The sequence below is a fragment of the Convolutriloba macropyga genome, chromosome 8, assembly GCF_964194025.1.
Source record: "Convolutriloba macropyga chromosome 8, txConMacr16.3, whole genome shotgun sequence".
Taxonomy (NCBI): domain Eukaryota; kingdom Metazoa; phylum Xenacoelomorpha; order Acoela; family Convolutidae; genus Convolutriloba; species Convolutriloba macropyga.
Window position 1 is genome coordinate 50,810,090 of NC_134475.1, and position 22,510 is coordinate 50,832,599.

A 22,510-nucleotide genomic window follows, 5' to 3' on the forward strand; every position below is an offset into this window, starting at 1 on the left:
GCTGATGGGGTGGGCCAACAGTGGGGTGGGGGGAACAGCGCGATGGGGGGTGGGGGACAATAGTGGGGGGGGGGGGTGGGTCAACAGTGGGTGTGTCTTCCAACCTCTAAGACCCGCCCTTCACACCATACGTATGAGTCTCCAAAACCGTGTGAGCTGAAGCAGAGCTGAAAGGCTCTAAGAGCACCTAATGCCCGCTGGGCGCTACCTGTTTATCCCTTTTTGAGGACGAAAAGTCAGGCATAAAATCGGTCATTTGAAAAATCGCATGAAAAAAAAAAGACCAACATGACTAATATAATTGCTACAAACTTCGCTTTAGAGCAATTAAATACAAGAGGACAAGTCCTGAACACAATAAAAAGAATTGAATGAAAAAACTTAGAAAAACTGCACCTGACAAGCAGATGAATTGAAAGATGCCAGCCAAAAGTAACAATCTAACAATTGAGAAAAAAACTAAACAATATAATCATTGCTGAAAACTATTGAAATATTTTACCTGAAGCCGAAGTTTGATTCAATTAAATAAATCCACTAAACAACGCATCAGCCTTGAAAGAGGTTTATTGGCCAATAAAGTTAGAAAAAATGAGAAAAAGGACATACTTAAAGAAAACTGTGCAAAAATTTAGAAATAACGCAAAATTAAAACGTTCGAAACCACTTTCTTGCCTCTGGAATCTTTCCAGCAGCCTATGGGCAAGAATTAAAAAAGCTTCATTGGCCAGTAAAGATCAATAAACTCACAGAAAATTGACAGAAAACTACAAAATATTTGAAAACAATTGCAAATTTTAATGAAAAGTTGCAAACCTTTCCGATAATATAATCTCCAGCACCATTTCATTGTCTCCAGGGACTATTCGGTAGACCAAATTTAAGCTTCAAAATGCTTCGTTAGCGCATAAAAATCAATGAAACAGGAACATGACAACAATTTTTTCAAACATCTGAAAAAAATAAAATTTTATCAAAAATTGCAAATATTTGAGTTACGAAAATGTTCAACATCACTTTATTGCACCCATTAACTATATAGTAACAAACAATCAAAATCTACATGGCGTTACCTGGCCACTGAGACAAGAAACACTAAAGACAAAAAATTTCAAATTTTTATTTTAAAATTTCTAAAATTTGTGATATCAAAAAGTAGAAAGCAATGCAATTCCTACTAATAATTATGCAGTAACACATTGTCACCCTTTGAGGATGTTTTTACGTCCATGAGACTAAAAAAACTCCAAAAATGTTGAAAAAAATGCAATCTTCAAAAAAAATTACTCAAATTGATAATGCAGTGACATATAGCAGACACTTCAGCTGCCCCTGACGCTGAAAAAACCTTAAAAAGACAAAAATTTTTGAAAAACTTGAAACGACAACAAAGTTTTACTAAAGTTTAAAAAAATGCTGAAATTCTGAAAAAATTAAGACCGTCCCATTGCCAATAGAAACTATGCATCAACCTAACATCAAAAAACATTTTCAGTTCTCGTGTTTCTGTTTGCAGCACCAAAATTTATAGGTCTTAAAATGGGCATAAAATGTAATCTTGCTCAAGACTATTTTACGTCAATTTAAGACTGATAGTTTTTTTATCGCTCGACAGTAGTATAAAAAGTGATTAAAAGCATGAGCTACAAGCTGAAAGATTTTTTTTTCAACTGAATATGTCTTTATTGCCAAACTCCATTGCCTTTCATTATTTAGAATAAGTGATAAGACAGCAATAAGTACAAAGAAAGTACTTAGAAAGCGTATATTCACTGATATTTTATGACTGATATTTTATTAAAGTCAAAGTCATAAAAAGCTATAGCTGCTCGTTGATGAATTTGAGCAACTGTCATTAGGCACAATTAGAGCACATATCATTATAAAAGCACTCAAAAAGAAAAAAACCCTGTGCGAAAATGCCTCTGAAAAACTGAAACTTTGTTCAAACACCAAATTTTCAATCCACTTTAAAGGTAGTTTTTGACTAAAAATCAATCCTCAGATCTTCCAAATTTATCGTCCCCTTTAGTATTTCAGCCTGACTAAAATCACCACTTTGATTTGACATTTCATTGGCGTCAAAAGACGAAAACAGTGAACAGATCTTAAAAACATAGGACATGTCTTGAATAACAAAATGACTTAGCTAATAACCTTAAAAAATCTTACAGCAAAATCAGTTGAAGACAGTCAACAAAGTCCCTGACCCTATAGACCCAAAAAACCAACATAAAAATCTAAAAACAATTAGAAAATATCTTTGTTTCCAAGATTTAGTGCTTTAAGAATCCATAGTAACAATTTTTGAAATTATTGACTACATGCTTCCATTGGTACAAAAAACAACAATTTCGCGTGAATTAGTGACAAACAAAGCAAAAAAGACAAAAACAGCATATTATAAAGTACTCAACAAAGTCATTGAAAAGTTTTCGGCAATTCTAATAGCTGAAAAAGGGACAATATAACTAAAACTGAAGGCATAATTCGCAAATACACTTCTTAAAAACAAATGATATTCAGTGAAGTGAATAAAACATAGCTAAAAGTTGGAGCCAAAAAAGACAAAAATTATATCGCACTAGAAAGCAAATAAGAAATTATTGTTGTTGTTGTTGTTGTGACAACGCGAAGACCACAACAATAACAACAACAGACCAAAAAATCCATTTATTTTTTTTAAAGCAGGTATCAAAATCTTAAATTGCTGTGAATCCAATCCACTAATTAGATTCACCTGCTACTCCTTACTAAGCGATGAAATGTGCCATGAATGAGATTGAATGATAACACAGTAATAAGTACAAATACTAAAACTCAAAAAATCATTAGTTTTTGGAAACGAAAAGCGTATCATTCAAAGAAAAGAGCAGCTAAAAAAGAAACGATTAAATTGGTTTACATGGGATGAGAATGGGATGAGTTGCCAAAGGATGAGAACTGTCATTAAGGACACTAATAGATGGTAACGCATTGAGCAATGAAAACTTGTAAACCCGCAAATGTTTGATAATAATTCTTCGAAAGAACTTAAGTCAAAGGGATATAAAGTACTAGTTTTCAAGCAAAACAATTAAATCTACTAAAAATAAACAATTTTAGCAAATTAAGATACCTTTAATGAGATTAAACGATAAGACAACAAAAAGTACAACCGATACTCATAAAAGTTTGAAAACAAATATTGTCAAAGTCTTAAAAAACCAAGGGGCAAAAACTCAAACACTTGATTAAGTTCGCTTGTGCCTCATTAGCAACTAATACTGTCATTAATGACACTAAGTGATATGACAAGAATAATAAAAGAGGGGCAAAAACAAAATTTTCAGCAATATTTTACAACATCAAATAGTGGAATTAAAAAAGCATTAACAAACTGCTGATGAAATCAAGCTATTGCAAATAGGCGCAATTAGAACTCATAAGTATCACTATAATAGTACTAAAAAACTGAAAACAGAAGCGGAAGTCAATTGCCACACGTGAACAAAAAATCGCGTTCAAAAACCTGAGTTTGTTCAAATACAAACTTCTCACTCCACGTTAAAGGTACTTGAAGAAAATCACGATTCAAACCTACTTGCTTTTCTGCTCCAAATACTACTCCAACGTGATTAAAATCACCACTCTAATTTGAATCCTCAATGACGTGAAAAAGTCGAAAAAGCGTCAACAGATCTTAAAGAAAATAGCACACCAATACAATCCAAATACTTTGGATTAAAAAACCCAAGAGAAGGCCAATAAGAGCCCCAGCTGTTGCTTTGCTGCCATTAAAAATCTAACTCAATAATCAGCAGTTAACTGGGATGTAGATGGTATGTTTTTTTCTACCTAAGAAGTATGAAACGCTGGAGATCTTCTGATACAGAAAAAAAATATTTTACTTGCTGAGCTTTAGTCACTACGTTCAATTAAATCAGATTTAAATGTGATATAAAGCCATGCCCTTCACAAACATGCAAAGTTTCTGATTCTTCAGTAAAACTCATTCAAAAGAAGTTTGACATCAAGCAAAATATCAAACTAAAATTGAACAAGAAGTCAGCTGCTTGTCAATGTGTCTGAAGGATGAATACACCAGCACCAGCATCTCCTTCAGCACCAATAAACAAGAACTTTCCAAGGAAAAGCCGAACAAATCGTTAATCTGTCAATATGAAAGTATGAAATCATTCAATAACAGTAACAATGGGGTTCTTAATATTGTACTGTTGTTTTTAAGAAGAAGGCAAGCTACGTAGATCGTTTTTGTAATGCTGTTGTAGCTTCATTGTAAAACTAGCATTACAAAAATATTTCCTGGTTTACATTATATTTTTGAGGAAGAATGTTCAACCATTTGGTTAAATTTTTAATGGACTTGCTTTAAAAACCTAAGGGAACATTAAACACAAAATTGAAAACACGGTAAAATCGATCTTCCAACTCAAGGAATGCATTTCAACTAGAAACAATTTCTGCTTCAAACAATTTCTGCTTCATACATACCAGCTTCAAACTTTCAACTCCAAGATTAAAAATTCTCATCATTTTGCGTTAATAATTGCAAACATTTTCGAATTTTCAGAAAATTCCGAGAGAGGTTGTTTTTACGTACATTCCCGACTACGACAATTTCTTAGGACTGATGTCAAAATAAAGCTTCATTTTCCCCAAAGATAACACGATTTTGAAGACGGATGACCAACTCAACTTTATAGAGCTATCAAATTATATCATCGACTTTTCTGAGCAGTACATATGAATCGGTCAAAATTGTGCCAGCAAAAACACGACCTGCCTCGCAATTCTTTCCTCGGTTCATCAGGTCTGAATAAAAAATGATCAAGAATTTGCAAAATTGGTCGCGCAAAAAATTATAGATAACAGCGTAAGAAAGACCACACAAATAATCACTACAAGTCCGATTTTACAAGTCAGTTATGATATTCAAAAATACTTGGAGAATCCTAGATCTAGTAAAACTGAAGTAGAAACAAATATGCCGATGTACACACCATTGTTAAACTCTTCAATTCATAAGAGTAATTAATGAAGTTAAGCAACAAATTAAGGAGTTATAGATAGCTATTTGATGAGATGATGTTGGTTACCTTTGAGATGCAGACTAGCCCGAAGAGGACGAATAGCGAAGATGATGGCTTCATATTTGGTATGTGGTGTATTTGTTCTGTGCTCAGATCAGCTTCAGTAGTAATAAAAGTTGATGTTGTGGCACTAGAGAGTAAGTGGCCTGCCTGTCCCCTCAGGCGTTCCTGGGTACTTTCGTTTCTCTCTCCTCTAAGACTGAGGTATTAATTTGCAGTAGAATAACTTGAGTAGTATCAATATTAATATTTAGCACAGTGAGAGCAACAAGTTAGCTGGCTACGTAAGTTCTCTTCTCAGGATAACCATCAGTCGCACTTTCATCTGAAAAAACAAACAAGCATTAACACTCTTTACCTTTGGACACCCAAATAAGAATTGCTACACGCGGGGAGAGGGCAATTATTTAAAAACCAACATTCAAATTTTCTCATCTAATTAATAATGCTTTCAAAAACGATGACCGGAAAAAATAAAAGCGCTTCAGAGGGCGAGGAAAATTTTGCATCTTAAGTTTAGAAAACCGATTGATGACTTCATATACAATTAAACTGATAATTTGGATACCAAGCATTAAAAGAAACGCGAGTTTCGTAAGATTTGACGAGTGACCCTAAAATCACATGTTAAAGTTGCATCTCTGGCTCCTCGTGATACTGCACTTTACCAGTTCGGGTAGAACATTTCACCTATACAACATTTGGTGTAGCAGAAGGCCGAAAAGATCAAAGGGCGAACCAACGACAGATATCTTAACAAATGAGATGGCCGAAATTTGTTACGGAATACTTAAATAACAGTTAGAGTGGAAATGGTTTTAAAAAGCCCTCCAGGCACATCTTAAGTTTTTTGTTTATTTGACATGCAAAGTCTAAGCCATTAAAAAAATTGCATAAAACGGACCAAAACTGCCAGACTGCATTTGCATCAATTAAATATCCATCAAAATCCGCTTTTGAAGTAAACTTCAAACTATTTATGGATTGTGGTTTTATTGCAAAGCAAGACCTCAGTTTTCTCAACATGCAACAAATTTGACAGGCCTGAGAGATATGTTAGAACATTCCGTTCCACGAACAAGGTCTTGTTTAGCCACAGAAAAGCGACCAATCACTACAATGTGAAAACAAAGCTTGATAGAGTGATCTAAGGTACATTTAAATGGAAGCACATCTATTGTCCTCCACCATCCGTCTTAAGTAGACTTCAAACTATCAGTGAGATCCCACTGAACCTTCACTCATTGTAACAACAAAAATGTTCTTTAGCTTCATTTTTAATCCAATTTCTTCCCTGTTACTATTTAGATTGAAATATGTTTTTCCTAAGTTTTGCCTGCAGGATTAGCTAGTCTCTTTGTGCTGTTAAAACAAGACAGCTATTTTGCTGCATTGTATATCCACAGTTACTGGCGCTGTTCAATTATTGAAAAGAGTAAACCTCTTAGGAATTTCTATATACCACGGAGAAACCATCTGTTAACCTACAAACAGCCAATTCTGAAAAACTGTTTTTTTTGTGGTCAATTAATCAAAAATTGATAAATACGATTCTGTTTTTCCTCGAACATATCTCGTTAATAATCCCAATTCATTAAAACAGTTCATAATTGAAAACTTCAGTTTGTTTGCTCCGGTAGTTTTAAAATGACGGCTTGCTATATTTTTCTAGTGTTTTGTGTCTATTTGCTTACAATTGCATCGTACCCAGTGTTAACTTCCACGATCGAAGAACAACGCGAAATGTCTACGGAAATTCTTTTAAGAAATCAATTATTGATCAATTATGACTATTACGTGCGCCCTGTCCGCTCACCAAAATCAACCGTTGAAGTCAAGTACGAAAGTTCTATTTACCAGCTGGTTGGTATCAATACCAAAGATCAAACTATCAAGATGCTCATGTTCCAGCGATTGTCATGGACTGACGAACTCCTTAAGGAACTGTTTCCTCCTCCTACCTAACCCCGGGTGCAATCTGACACACTATAATGATAATTCTACACCCTTACAATGCAAATCAATAGAAATAATAATTATGCTTTTTCGATCAATCACTGGAACGGCTCAAATCCGAAGCAGCCCATTTCTCCTCCCTTGTTGTTCCGACCCCACTTGTGGGGGAAGGAACTATATACTCAAATGGGTTTTTTTTTTTTGTTCAGTGAATTTTGGCCGATCGATATATTCGTCGTAGAGAAATGTGAGTGGTATCATTAAAAAGCTGGTCCAGCGTAGAATTCAAAAGTAAAAAGATTTTTTTGAATTTCGTTTTTTTCGAGGAGTTATCGAGGATTGAAGTTTTGTGTGAACAATGGGATCTTTAGCATGATTGTTCACTTTTAGTACAATTTTCTTCAAACTAAGATCTTTTTTACGAAAACATTAATTCAAATTTCTATAAAAAGAATAAATTTTGAGTTCGTAAAAGTTGAATGCAAGGCGATAGAAAGACTAGTTCTGGTCTCATAGGGAAGTTCACTATCAAAAAAAAATCGAACTCTAATTGAGAGCCCTTTTTTTAATAAAACTTTTCTCTTTTTTGCTTTTTTAAGTCACCTAGAGACAAGTCACATTTTATATCGACGTTCTATTAATGACAAAACTCCTTTATAGTCGAATGAAGCGCAATGAACAAAAAACGTCGTTTTCAAGGAATTGCTCATGTTTTTTTTTGGCTTCGATTCTGAGTTTTCGTAATTTTGAATGAAATTTTGAATTTCTTTTTGAAGTTTTACTATTTTTTTTGGAGTCCTATGGTAGGGATTCATTGACTAACAGTGCAATATGTTCCATAATGAGCATTAAGTGAACATGTCTATTTCATTGAGGGGGCGGCTAATGGCTGTTAAGACTTAAAAAATAATTTTTCGAATTTTTTTTTGAATATTAAAGAATCATAATCTTATTATAGTGAATTGTAAGTCAGTCCAGGGGTGAGAGCACCCTCTTCCTTCCTACTGCAACCAAAATTAAACTGGTTAGCGGTTTTATCTTCTATCTATTGGTTATATGACTTCAATGACAAAAAATTTCAATTTTTTAAAATTTTTTTTGGATTTTTACGTATTATTGGTTACTTTTGAAATCTTATCACATTATCCAAATATTGACAGTTCCCATTAGCTTAAAAACGATGTTCTGTGGATGACCAATAAAAATTTTAAACAAAAATTTATGGTTTAAATGGCTTCGACACGTTCTTCTTGCACTTTTCTACTGATTTTTTGGTTTTCTCCTGTTTTTTTTTTGTTGTTTTAATAGTCATTATACTTACTGTGATCTCATAATGAATACCTATGCATGACAAACATAAATGTACTGCCACCGGGGCATCTTTGAGCGTTTTTATTGACTTCCGTTGAAAGCTATTGAATTTAATGTCTGTTAAAATAAAAATCATTTTTCGAAAATTTTATTTGAACAATAACAATTCCTAAATTTTTCTTGAACTGTTAGTGAGTTTCAGTATTGACTGGACCCACTTGCTTTTTACTGCGACTAAAAATATTCTGTTTAGCTGTTTTATCTTCTAGCTATTGGTTATATGACTTCAATGACAAAGATTTCAATTTTTTTTTAATTTTTTTTTTGGATTTTTTGAATTATTGGTCACTTTTGAACTCTTTATCACATTATCCAAAGATTATTGTAATCCAATTGGCTTAGAGAGGACGTTCAGTGGATCACAGAGAAAGTTTTCAGAGAATAGCTAATGGTTTAATTGTCTTCGACACTTTCTTCTCGCATTTTTCTACTGAATTTTAGTTTTTGCTGTTTTTGTTATTGTTTTCTGTCATAAGACTTATTGTGATGTCTTTCTAACTATCTATGCATGACAGACATCATTTTCCTCCCTATGGGTTATATCTGAGCATCGTCATTGAGCTCCGATGAAAGATTGAGTTTACTGGCTGTTAAGGGTTTAAAAATAATTTTTCGAAACTTTTTTGAAATTCAACCATTCCTAATTTTTTTTCGTGAATACTCTTGGTCATTGTTGGTTCTAACAGAATCCATTTCCGTTCTACTATAGCCAAAATTAATCTGGTTAGCGGTTTTATCTTCTACCTATTAGTTTTAAAACATCAATGCCACGAGAATTCATATTTTTTTTGGGTACTTTATTTTGTTTTTCGATCCTTTTGAAATCTTATCACATCATCTTACTGCTGAGAGTCCCTATTGGTTTAGGGAAGAAGTTCAACGGATCATAAATAAAGTTTTCAGGGAAGAGCTTATGATTTGAGTTGCTTCGACATTTTCTTCAGGCACTTTTCTACTGAATTTGTGGTTTTTGCCTCTCTCTGTTGTTGTTTTCATAGTCATTAACTTGTTGTAAGGTCTTATTGATGAAATACGATTGGCAAAAAAACTTATTGTCCCCTCGAGGCATCATTTATTGTATATACTGGCTTCCGTTGAAGGCTAATGAATTTAATGGCGTTGATAATACGTGTTTTCCCGCAATTTTCGTGCGTCTAATGTATTTGTTTATATTTGTTGATTTTTTGAAATTATATTGATAAAAAAGGTTTTCCCATTGCTCCTGAAAAATTAATTTAAAATTGAAGAGTGTTTAGTGAAAAGTTCATTTTTTTAATGCCTTCGACCCTTTTGTCGCTCAATTTTTTTTCCTGAATTCGCTGTTTTTGTTCTTTAGGTAGCCGTAAATTGCTCACAGATCTCATAGGCTTGTAATTGAGGACTGAATGAATGATGTTGCTCGAAACATTCAGTATATAGCGAATAGGTTCCTTTCGTCAAATTTAACTTCTATTCATCAATCAGATGTCCCATCGAATTTCGTGTATTTCAAGAAATAACATATATATTGATATTATGTGCCACTGTTGTTTCGTTTTTCTGAACGTTTATTGAATGGCCATTTTTTGCGTTTCTTTTTCTCTTCCTTCAGAACAATCGCGTAATAACAGATCCCAATGGTTTTTAAATGTGGCCCAAGTAAACTTATTTAATCTTTCAGTATAAATCCTTCAACTGAAATAGCAGAAATAACAACTGAATTAAAAATACATATTCAGATGATAGCTATTGATTTTAATGGTAGCAAAGGTTTGTGTTTTCGCAAATCGTTTGTAATTTTTTGAGTTTCTCTTTAGTTTGTTTCTATGGCATAGTCTGACCACAGACGGGTGCTTTTGGTTTTGTAATGACTTTTTAGTAATTTATCAAGGATTTTTTTATTAAAAACCAATGTTTTTTAAGATTTTTGAATTTTCTTGGTGCAAAAAATGTTGATTAATTTTTAAGTTTCGCCTCACTGTTCGTTCTTTTTGTCGGCTTGTTACCTAGTCTCGTTAAGAAAACTTTTCATCTGCTGTATAGTTAGTAAAAGGTAAACTTGTGTAGTTAAGGTTTTATCTGACTGCATTTTGACGTTGTTACCAGGTGCTTTTAAATTTAGATATTCATTTTTTGCCGCCAAAATTTTGTTGGTGCTATTTTTTTTTCTAGTCTCTTCAATGTCAGGTCACGTTGGTGCTGTAATGAAGCATGGCATTAGTAATTCAATTAGTAGATAGAATGTGTAACGATTGTTTTAAACTCAAACATCTATTTTTGTTATCTCTTGATTTGGTTGACATTTTAGTCAAAAATGTAGATGAGCTCGGGTCGGAACATCATGTGCGAACGCACATTAACGAGCCGCCTTGTTCTTTTTAATAATTCTACTCAAATCAAACCGTTTTTTTTTATTCAAGGTTCTTTTTAAGTGACATCTCGGTAACGACGCTCTTTTTATCTGTAATGTTATGATCCACTTCGTAGCAAGGCACTTCGGTCCGTAACTGCGCATTGGCACGTATGATTGCTAGTCTTTTTTCAAATCTCAAACATGTAAATTCGAATAACCACAAGGTTAAAGTTACACGTTGTAATATTATAAATCAATCATACTACATCTTTGCTTTGAATAACTAAATAAAAACTAAGGTTCAGTGTCCGGCTTGCGTGAACTATTTTGAAAACTTTAAAAGCCGTCAATTTTTATCCGTTGCAACTCGTCCAATTTCACAGACTCTAGGTAACAACATCATTTGCAGGGTAGGGGGTTGAAAAAGTTGCCTTCTACAGTGGGATCCTGCAGAATACGATGGAATTGAGATACTTCGTTATGACCGGTTGTCAATTTGGACTCCGGACATTTTGCCATACAATGACGTAGGAACACACGACCAGGAGAAATACGACTTCACAATACCCCTTCTGGCTCGCTACACTGGAGAAGTTAACTGGCACCGTCCTGTAAACTTCGAGACCACTTGTTCCCTCGACGTCACAAACTTCCCTTTCGACACCCAGACATGCACTATAGAAATTGGCTCGTGGCAGTACAACAAATCAGACGTTAATGTGTCCTGTTTGAAACAAGCGGACCGGGATTTCTTTGTAAATGACAGTTTGTGGGACCTTGAAAGTAAACACTTAAGACTTCTTACTTATATTGTTATGAGAAATTATATTGTAGTCAGCACCAGCGTTAACAAAAGTACATACAATACAGCCGGACGAAGTTTTATGCTTCAAAGTCTGCCTTAAAATAGCCTTAAAAACATAAAATAGCTGAAAGATTGCCTCAAAAAATGTGCAATAGCTGCGTACAGCTTCAGCCTAAAATACCAATGAAAGAATGAGACCCATTTTTTTCAAAATTCATTTTCCAAATAGTTTTTACTTATCTACATTTAGTTAAAGTAAAGCTTCACTCAAATAACTTCCAACTAGGTTCAGATATTCTCGATTTACCTCAACTCCTCGAATTAAAGTGAGCAAAAATCATTTAGAGAGGAAAAGTCATTTTTGAGAGCAAGGTAAGTCACGTCTGACCAAAACAACTAATCACGAAAATGAACAAAAAAAAACTTGCTTCAATAAGTTAAAAAAATAACGTCACGCAAGCATTCAGTCAAAAGTTGCATGAATGAACAAAAACTGATTTGAAGTGAGCGTAACGTAATATGGTGATAACAAAACTGTGGAGATGAAAAAACAGCAGCGCACGTCCTGAACAACAATCTAGAGAATTAACAAGTGGCTCGATAATCAGCAATTTCTCAATATCAAAAAAACTTTGGTAGTCAAGAAACCATCATCCTAAATACAAAAACAAACAAACAAATCTAAAAACAATTTAAAAACTTCCTTCTGCAATAACAAGAGTTGTCAAATTTATCAAAAAACATTACGAACATGTTATAAACTAAAAGGAAAAACGAGCCCTTAAAATGCATTCACCAAAAGTAAATAATATTTTTACTCACTCATGAACCATTAGGAAACAATGAGACTTGTTGCTAATGGGTCGGAGTTACAAGACAAAAAAAAACATGTGAAAGTTAAGAAAAACCCTCAGCAATCAACTGAGGACAATAAATGACTTTTCTAATATCTCAATAGAACCAGCAACTGCGGTCACTAACTGTTAACACAACAAAACATACAACTTCAAAAAAAATCTCGGTTACTTTTATATAACCAATAGTGTTAAAGTTATTAAAATTTACGAAAGAAAATTTACGAAATCTAAGCCTCATTAGCAAGCATCAAAGATACCAATTGATCAGACAACAACAAACACGGGCAAAATTTAAAACCTTTCTAATACTGTATAACATATGGAGCGAAAATCACACAAAGCATTAGCTGCCCATTGAGAGATTAAGACGATTGTAATTGCTCATATTTAGAAAACCTTTTAATTTTAATAGCGGTTTTGTGAGAAGAAAATTCCCAAACAAAAACTCAAAATTCCAATCGCGAAGCAGTTTGAAAAAACCACTTAGAACTTATTCGCTTTTTTGCTCCATTTACTCCAGCGTGACTAAAATCTACACTCCAATTCGACTTGTCATTTAAATGAAAAAAAAATCGAAAGTGTGCACAGATCTCAAAAAAGTAGCTCACAGTCTGCCAAAATAGCTGATAAATAAAGTTTACAATGCGAACAGCAGCAGCGCTCAGCTCAATTAAAAGAATTATCACAAAAAGTCGAAACAATCCATAGAAATTATTGGAATACCCAACAATTTTTATTTAAAAATCAAGTGTTTGCTGAAAATTTCATTTCAGTCGCCAAGTCTTAATTTTGCTAACTCTTAACCAGCAATTATCCTTTATTGACATTGCAAGAAATTAGAGTCCTCTGAAACAACCTAAAAAACAAAGTCATTCAGATAGCTCACGAACAAAATTTCAGCTTAAAAAACCAGTAGAATGCCAACACTCCTCTTCAAATTGTAACAATACCACAGTAATATTATAATTGTTACAAACTTCGTTTGGGAGTAATTAAAAATACGGTACAACAATAAGCAATTAAAAAAATTCCGTGTCACAATTTTGAAAATTTTCAGTTTGTAAGCGAACATCATAACTAATTGAAATTCTTGATTACAAAAGTTGCTTTCATCGACACAAATACCAATTTGACCACTGGAATCAATAAAAAACAAAATAACAGAAGCGGCACTATCATGATACATCTAAAGCTTTGTACAAGTCTCCAACTATAAATTTGATAAACTCATTTTAAATATCCTATTTTTCGAAATTTTCATCTGATCATTACGGACTCTAAAGAGCCCTGAAAGTCGTGCCATAATCACGACAGATCGTTTCTGCATGTTATATCTCGGTTGCAAACTTCAGTATAATGTTTTCACTGTTTCCTACACATTTTCACAATACTGAAGTTTTCTAGTTGAATCCACTAGATGGAATGAAATGAACAAACATAAACCGACTAATGTCGGAAGAATTGCTCTCAAACGACAGGCGGGTAGAAAACCAATTGACCCCGCCGGGATCCGAACCACTGCCCTCCCAGATGAACTGACCACTCGGCTATCGGGCTCTTATTTTTGCTATGCTGCAACCGACTTTATATTAGCAACAACCTTACTTCGAAGTGAGATCAATAGAGATCTCTCAAAAATGAAGAACGAAAGCATGAAAAGTCACTTGAGAAGTCAAAGAAGGTTCTAGAAGAAAAGCGCAAAATGGTCAAGCGCAAAGTTTGCATTAAAAAACAACACGTTTACAATAATTGCAATGAACTTCGTTCAAGAGCCATTAAAAAATTCGAGTTTTGGGGAATCGTTATGTCTACAGTACTTTCAAAAAACAAATTTTCATTCTGAGATACATACTTTTTCTCAACACTTCGTATAAATACGATTTAATGTATGAACATTCTTTTCTGCAGCCAAATGAAATATTATACAGAATCTGACACGATTAAAGCGAATTTTGAAAACTTCAAATTCTCGCAATTTCGATGAGGGAAACACTAAATTTTTTAGGTCTCTCCAAACTCCCTTCCTTATAGTAACACAAATAGCCTATTGTTTTATAAGTCAGGGAAGGCAAACTAACTACTGGTAGAATTTCATGAAGTATGCAATAAGAATAAGAAGAGGAAGAAAAATATTTGGAAAACTAACTTGGCGGAAGCACTTCTGGCCTATGCTCTTAATCTGACATTTGGCCTATGCTCTTGATAAGTCATCTGGCTGTTTACAGTAAAGTTTTTTACAGTCAAAAATATTTAGAGTAACTAAAAAACAATTTTTAATATCAATTGATTGACTAACGATAGAGAATTGGGGTGGTAAAAAAAAATAATTTAGAAAAAACAGCAAAGATAGTTACAGCTGTCTGAAAACCAGATTTTACACATTTTCAGAAATAATCAATTGTTGACTAACATCCAACGCTTACAGAAAACAAAATTTAATCTTTACCTAGAAATAATTATAAATTCTTCCTAACTACGGAGCTTCTTGAGTCAAATTTGATTTCAGGCGTAGAGTGTAAGGACATTTCACATGAGTACACGAATGGAATTTTCGGACTGGTCCATCTTACAGTCATATTCAAACGTCTTTCAAAGTTCTACGTTCAAAACCTAATCCTCCCAAATGCAGTCCTCCTATCCCTGTGTACCCTAACATTTTTCATTCCGGGAGAGATTGGGGAAAAGGTCAGCTTTGGAGTTACGGTCACATTGGCTCTCTGCGTGAACTTGATGATAGTTACGGACTTTGTACCGCAAACATCTAAAACGTTTCCCAAAATTTGCACTTATTTCCTGCTCAGCATAGTGCTGTCGTGTTTATCCTTACTGATAGCTACCTTGTCGATTAATGTCAAACCGAAACAGATTCAGGAGAAAACATACGAAATATCAACCCTAACATCTCAGAATGGATATGCCTCTCACGAAAGAAATGGATCTTCGCTTCCAGGCGAAATAGAAGACAAAAATTCATATATTCAACGTCAAGCAATAAAACTATTATCCAAAATTACCAGGAAAAGGCTAGATATGCTTTTGGGAGTCATATATTTGACCGGGACTCTTCTGTTTACACTACTGTTTGTAAACTCAATGATCAATTAAAATTTACAGAAACCTATTAGGGTTTTTTATTTTAAAAATCGATTTATATCAGCCAACTATTGTATAGTACTTCATTGCATGGATATTATTCGATTGTAATAAATTTACATTTTTAATATCCATTCTTTTCTAACATTTATTTCTTGTTGGGATCTATTCTACCCCCCCCCCTTGTTACAAATCATGTATTGTCATACAGCACGTTACTATGTAAATAATTAGCACGTGCGCCTGTTGGGCGTATAAGATATATATACACACTAAGCTGGGGGGAGGGGGGCAGAACAGATGCTCATGCTGATATCTGATTTTGTTGTCTGAAGGGCACGATCTCAGTTTAGTATATCCACGACGTTCTTTTTTCAGGTCAAATCAGCTCACATGTACTTAGTAGTAGTAGAACATGCCGATATATGCGGAGAAACATCGAGGTCTCATAGCTAGATTATTTTCACGTTGTGTGGTTTTGAATCAATATTACCGTTCACTTGATGACACTTTTCCATTTCGAAAGGGGGGAGCAAGTCAACTGATATGTATATTTATAAATCCTGACAGTAGTAAAACATTTAAGCATCAGAAAAGAAGGATAGACAAAGTCACAAGCATCAGAAGTATAATCAATACAGATATGATAAAGGGCAATGAAGATATAATGTGCAGTTATTTTGAATCAGAAAAAGAAAATTATCGAAACTTTTAGGACAAAAGCCTCCATTCCTCTACAATGGTTCCTATTGACGCTTGGCCCATGGAGGCAAAGTATGGAGCTTCGCAAAAGTGCGAAATTTATTTTTTGTCCAAAATTACATGTGAATATGAAAGTACAAGTCACCTCCGAATATGAATCTACTTTCTTATCGCTGATCCTGGAAGCCAATCTCTGTATGGTGTTCGAATTTGCCGGACCGGCTCCTCCTGTGCATGAGGAGCTTATTGCAAAGAACATGGCTTTCTCGACATCGGTTATCCTTTGCTCGTATTTCAGCATATTGAGGGAATCGTGATAATTTTAGGCAATCGGAATCCGGTATGTTTCTAGGGCAAATCTTAGCATACGGATTAAAGACCTTGACGTCAGAATGTTCTGCTGAATCGTAATTCGGGGAAGCCATAAACTTTGACAACCAGTAGAGAGTCGTCATCAGCAGTAGTACTTCTATTTGCGATGGTTTCACGCTGCAAAATCTGAAGACAGGTATCTAATTCAATATCATCGCAAACCTCATTGAAAAGGCTGGCAAAAGAGTCACCGATGTCATTAAATCTGATGTGTGAATAGCCAGCCACCTTTCGGGCTATGAGGAGCATGCGCTACATTAATTCTCAACATGCGCATGTTGATGGCAATTTTTGAGTTTCCTATCAATATCTAAAGGCAATTTCAACTCTAAACTCACCCTTGGTTAAATGGAAAAGATTTGTTTTCGATGGAAGTGCGTTTCCAAAGCATGACGCTTCTTTTCCATAGCCAATTCTAGAGCCTTAACTTCCCTTTCATTGAGAAAAAATTTAATCGCCGACGTTTTGGTTAGAGCTTGTTCTTGATTTTTGTTTCTGATTTTCTGAAGAATTTTTTTTTCGATGAAATTCTGCATCTATAACGTTATGATTTTGTAACGGCACAGCGAAGCACTGATGACAAAACTTGACAAGCCCCTTAAGGACGCTCCACCACACAGAAAGGCAAATCATCAGCATAACTATTTAATGTGAGCAAAACCTTGATAAGTTTTATCAAAATCGTTACTCGTAAACAACCACTGCAACCTCTGAGACATGTATTTTCTTATTAAATAGAGGATTTCACGTGACAATGATCAGTTTTGTCCGCGGGTGTCTCTCAACAAAATGGCTTTGTTAACCGACTCTGGTATGGACAGTGTGATCCTGGCGGCACAATGTACAAAATTTTGCGAAAAGACTTCTTCTGAGAGAGGATGTGAAACAGAGATCCAGAACCTTACGAAACAAAATTGCATTGAGGCCTCAGATTCAACCCCAATGACCCGAATTCAGCGAAACGTGCTGCAATCAGACAAAAAGAGATAATCAAGGGAACCCCTACTTCACTCGCATTGAGTATTAGATTGCTAACTTTTCATTTGTCTTCCAATATCCTGTCACTTAACACTAATTGATATTGAGAATTAGAACAAAATAGGAAGACATGAGTTAATTTATAAACAAAAATAATATTAAAATTCAGTCATAAAGGAGGTATGAACCACCCAATGGAGGGAACAGGGAGGACTCACTGCAAGCATCACAACAGCGATTAAAATTACGAGAAAGAAACTTTCTGCATTTTGAACTTACAGCAATATGTTAGGCTCTTTGCGCAGTTTAAAAGCCTTAACAAATGCTACACTATTTAGGTGTCAACGCTTGCCTTCCGCACAACAATAAAAGACTTATTTAGAAGAAAGCCCCTCCTCTATTAAGTAGTCGGAAAACTTGGGGGGGGTGCAGCAAGTGAACTGATATGCATATTTATAAATCCTGACAGTAGTAAAATATTTAAGCATCAGAAAAGAAGGATAGTCAGAGTGACAAGCATCAGAAGTATAATCAATACAGATGTGATATATGATAAAGAGCAATGAAGATATAATGTGCAGTCATTTTGAATGAGAAACAGAAAAAAATTATCGAAACTTTTAGGACAACTGCCTCCATTCCTCAAAAATAATTCCTTTTGACGCATGGCCCATAGAGACAAAGTATGGAGCTTCGCAAAAGTGCGAAACTTATTTTTGGTCAAAAGTACATGTTCCACTCCGAATTTGAATCTAATTTCTTATCGCTGATCCTGAAAGCCAATCTCTGTATGGTGTTTGATGCTGCCGGACCGGCTCCTCCTGTGCACGAAGAGACTGACGCACAAAAATGGCTTTCTTGACATCGGTTATCTTTTGCTCGTATTTCAGTTTATTGATTGAATCGTGATATTTTTAGGCAATCGGAATCCGGTGTTTTTCTTGGGCAAATCTTACCATACGGATTAAATACTTTCACGTCAGAATGTTCTGCTGAATCATAATTCGGGAAAGCCATAAACTTTGACATCTAGTAGAGAGTCCTCATCAGTAGTAGTACTTCTATTTGCGATGGTTTCACCCTGCAAAATCTGAAGAGAGGTATCTAATCCAACATCCTCCTAAAACTCGTTGAGAAGGTTGGCAAAAGAGTCGCCAATGTCATTAAATCTGATGTGTGTATAGCCACCTTTTGGGCTATGAGGAGCATGCGATACATTAATTCTCTACATGTTCATGTTGATGTCAATTTTTTAAGTATCCTATCAATATCTAAGGACAATTTCAACTCTAAACTCACCCTTGGTTAAATCAAAAAGATTTGTTTTCGATGGAAGTGCGTTTCGACAGCATGATGCTTCTTTTCCATAGCAAGTTCTGTAGCATTAACTTCCCTTTCATTGAGAAAATAATTAATCGCCGTCGTTTTCTTTAGAGCTTGTTCTCGATTTTTTTTCTGATTTTCTGAAGAATTTTTTTTCGACGAAATTCTGCATCTATAACGTTATGATTTTGTAACGGCATAGCGAAGCACTGATGACAAAACTTGACAAGCCCCTTAAGGACGCTCCGCCACACCTAAAGGCAAATCATCAGCATAACTATTTAATGTGAGCAAAATCTTGATAAGTTTTATCAAAATCGTTACTCGTTAGAACCACGGCAACCTCTGAGACATGTATTTTCTTATTAAATAGAGGATTTCACGTGACAATGATCAGTTTTGTCCGCGGGTGTCTCTCAACAAAAGGTCTTTGTTAACCGACTCTGGTATGGACTGTGATCCTGGCGGCACAACGTACAAAATTTTGCGAAAAGACTTCTTCTGAGAGAGGATTTGAAACATAAATCCAGAACCTTACGAAACACAATTGCATTGAGGCCTCAGTTTCAACCCCAATCACCCAAATTCAGTGAAGCGTGCCGCAATCCTATCTGAACCGAAGTTGATTCAGCCGCAAATCAGTTATCGTTCACAAGGTAATTCCCTGGGGAAATAACTAAAACCCCGGATTCCGAATTGCCCGCATTAAAAAGCTGGTTGATATTTTTCTCAGTCTTAAAAACCAAATCACTGCCATCTTTTATCCGCAGTAAAAAAACACCAATAACGTTGAACAAAATTTAGTGCATATAAACCAACATCGTCAAAAAGCAAAATCCTTCGTTAAATATAACAAGGAACGGACCGAAGATTTGTCATAGAAAACAATACAAAGGGATAAACGAACAGAAGTTCATCAACACAATCCTCAGACATATAGAGCAACCTGGAGGATGGTTCAAAAAAACTTTCTATCTCAACAAAAACTAATTAAAAAAATTGAATAATCGAGCAGCCGAGTTCCTATAAGCAAGCCGGCTTTGTCAAAATCCTTGTTGACAGCCTTCAAGGCTGCACCAAAATGTTAGTTTCCCTCACGTATTTGAAATAGATGAAGTTAAACATGAGTCTAAATGCTAAGCTTTGGATTAAACATCAACACAATCCTCTTAGTGACTTAGGTGATTGTAAGAAGCGATTTAGGTCATTGTTGAAATCCAAATGACCGGGACCTGACCAAATCTACTCAATGGTTTTGAACGAAGGAGCCGATAACCTAAGCGAGCCGGTGGCATTAATCTTCAGGAAATCACTGCAAGAAAGAAAGCAACCAGACGATTGGAAGAAGGCCTCAATAACAGCCACCTTCAAGAAAGGTGACAAGAAGCTTGAGAACTACCAACCAGTGAGCCTGACCAGTATAATATGCAAGATACTAGAGGGCAAAATATGGAACGTTTTAATTGAAGAAATGATGTAGAATGACCTTTTCTCATGTGGACAGTTCGACTTCTTCTCTAATAGATCGACTACGCTGGTGGTGGAAGACTGGACATAAAAGCTTGATCGTGGAGAAAACATAAACTGCATCTATACAGACTTCAGGAAAGCGTTTCACAAAGTACATCACGAAAGACTTCTCGCCAAGGTATGGCAATACGGGATTTGAGGACGAATGTACAACTGGATAAAAGACTGCCTGTCACAACGCACTCAGCAGGTGAGTGTCCACGGCAAGAAGTCAAGACCTGCCCTTGTAACCAGCGGGATACCTCAGGGAAGCGTACTAGGACCCCTGCTATTCGTCATTTTCATTAATGACTTGCCCAAAGTGGTTGATAGCACAATGCTCATGTTCGCATATGACACAAAAATCTATGGAAGAATGTAAAAGAAACCAATTTGTCAAATTAAAATTACTTCCAATACTTAAAACAAACGTTTTCGAACTTTACGTTCATCGTCAGGTTAAAACTGTTTTACAAATTGTTAAAAGATAAAATGAATATGTATTTACATTTGTCTGAGATGACAATTAAAACAATTCTAGGAAACATTCTAAAAAATTCAATCGAAAATTTTTCATTATGTACAATATTTAGCCTATTTACAACACATATTTCCATCTGTTATCAATTTACTTAAAAACATTCCTATTCCGGATTTTTCGATTTTGTCCATGTTCTTGTATTTTTAGGGTTATTCCGAATTTGCCCTAACCATAAGTATCCCTCTTGTGGAGGTTTTGCAAATTTCGTTTTGTCATGCACAAAATGTTTTTTGCCCTATGCATTCACATTTAGTCAAAATTATGATTTGAACTAATATTTTAGCGTGAGTTCCCTCCCCCTATATTCGTCGCGTGTGTTTAGTGCCGGCTTCAGCTTGCTGATATATATAGCTTCGATGATCATTAGTTTTTCTACTGACCGACAGGCGTCCAGAATTCTCCATTCAATGTCATTCGTGGCGCCACGACATTCAACTAGATGTTGACCCACCTGTGAATCCTTCTTTTGATGTTCTGTTATCCTTGTGGTAACATGCCGGCTTGTTTGCCCAACATAGATGGATCCGCATCCATTACATTTAACTTCATATACCACGTGGGATTTCAGATCTCTATCAAAGGATGATTTCAGGGTGGGGAGGCACGATCTTAATTTTCGCGTTGTAAAAACTACTTGCAATTCGCATAGTTTCTTCAATTTGCTTGCGAAGTTTTGAGTGAGGTTGCCTCTGTATTGTAGAAAAATAGTTGGCTTATCATTAGATTTTGTCTTGCTTTTTTGATGCTCTTTTGGTGTTGTTCTTAATTGGTCTTTACCGCCACTTATTATTGTTTCTAGAGTCTGATTCACAATTTTTGAAGACCATTCCTCTGGATATTGATTTTTGGTCCAGCAAGATTTGTTCTTTTCAAGAGCCTGATCGAAGGCCAACCAATTAGAGGTTGCATTAAAAACCCTGTGAACCGTCCCTTGAATCACATTTTTCTTATGTTGAAGCGGTGCACAGCTGCGAAAATTCAGTATTATTCCAGTGTCAGTTGGTTTTTGATACCAATGACAGGTGATATTATTTTTGCTGCTCACATTTACGTTAATGTCAAGAAAAGCCAAACCCCCATCCATGTTCACTTTTTCTAAGGTAAATTGCAGGTTGTTGTGTAATGAATTTGCAAATTTTAAATACTCATCCGGGTCACCACGAACCGTGCAGATAATATCATCCACATACCTTTTAAACAATTTCATCTCCTTATCGTGTCCCACTGTCTGTTGGTTGCTGCAATAAGTACAAATCCAAACCACATCCTGCATGTTGGCGTATTAATTTCTGTTGAAGGAGAATCCGGGAACTGATGTTACTTTCCCTAAAAACTGTTTCTTGCTTGAATATGGGAGACTATTTACGGCGTGATGAAGCGAACTTGCAGCCAAAATATGCACCATCTCGGTAAATCTATAAAATTCATACTCGCTAAAACACTAAAACAGTGAAAACTTCTCAAAGTATTATGTAATGAGCCCCTCTATAGGCCTTGTTTTCAAAATATTTGACAAAGTAAATAATGTAAAAGAAACCAATTTGTCAAATTAAAATTACTTCCAATACTTAAAACAAA

At 35.1% G+C, this 22,510-nt stretch overlaps 2 protein-coding genes across 2 annotated transcripts in view; one reads left to right on the forward strand and one right to left on the reverse strand.

The window, feature by feature from the left end:
- Positions 1-5,437, reverse strand: part of LOC142344808 (uncharacterized) — a 134,869-nt gene extending 129,432 nt beyond the window's left edge. The window contains exon 1 of the mRNA XM_075396779.1: positions 5,100-5,437. Coding sequence (XP_075252894.1) covers positions 5,100-5,153 — 54 coding nt within the window. The 5' untranslated portion in view covers positions 5,154-5,437. The remainder of the gene's footprint in view (positions 1-5,099) is intronic.
- Positions 5,438-6,879: 1,442 nt separating this feature from the next.
- On the forward strand, positions 6,880-15,607 carry LOC142345098 (neuronal acetylcholine receptor subunit alpha-6-like). Its single transcript, XM_075397184.1, has 3 exons — positions 6,880-6,956; positions 11,180-11,535; positions 14,921-15,607. Exons 1-3 carry the CDS (start codon positions 6,880-6,882, stop codon positions 15,517-15,519), a joined length of 1,032 nt encoding a protein of 343 aa, XP_075253299.1. The 3' UTR covers positions 15,520-15,607.
- The last annotated feature ends 6,903 nt before the right edge of the window (positions 15,608-22,510 follow it).

Excerpts from the sequence above, each read along its gene's own strand:
- LOC142345098 (XM_075397184.1), top strand. The coding sequence starts at position 6,880 with ATGACTATTACGTGCGCCCTGTCCGCTCACCAAAATCAACCGTTGAAG. Across the intron at positions 6,957-11,179 it reads AAAGTTCTATTTACCAGCTG|TTGCCTTCTACAGTGGGATC; the intron begins GTTGGTATCAAT and ends GGGTTGAAAAAG. Across the intron at positions 11,536-14,920 it reads CAGTTTGTGGGACCTTGAAA|GCGTAGAGTGTAAGGACATT; the intron begins GTAAACACTTAA and ends ATTTGATTTCAG.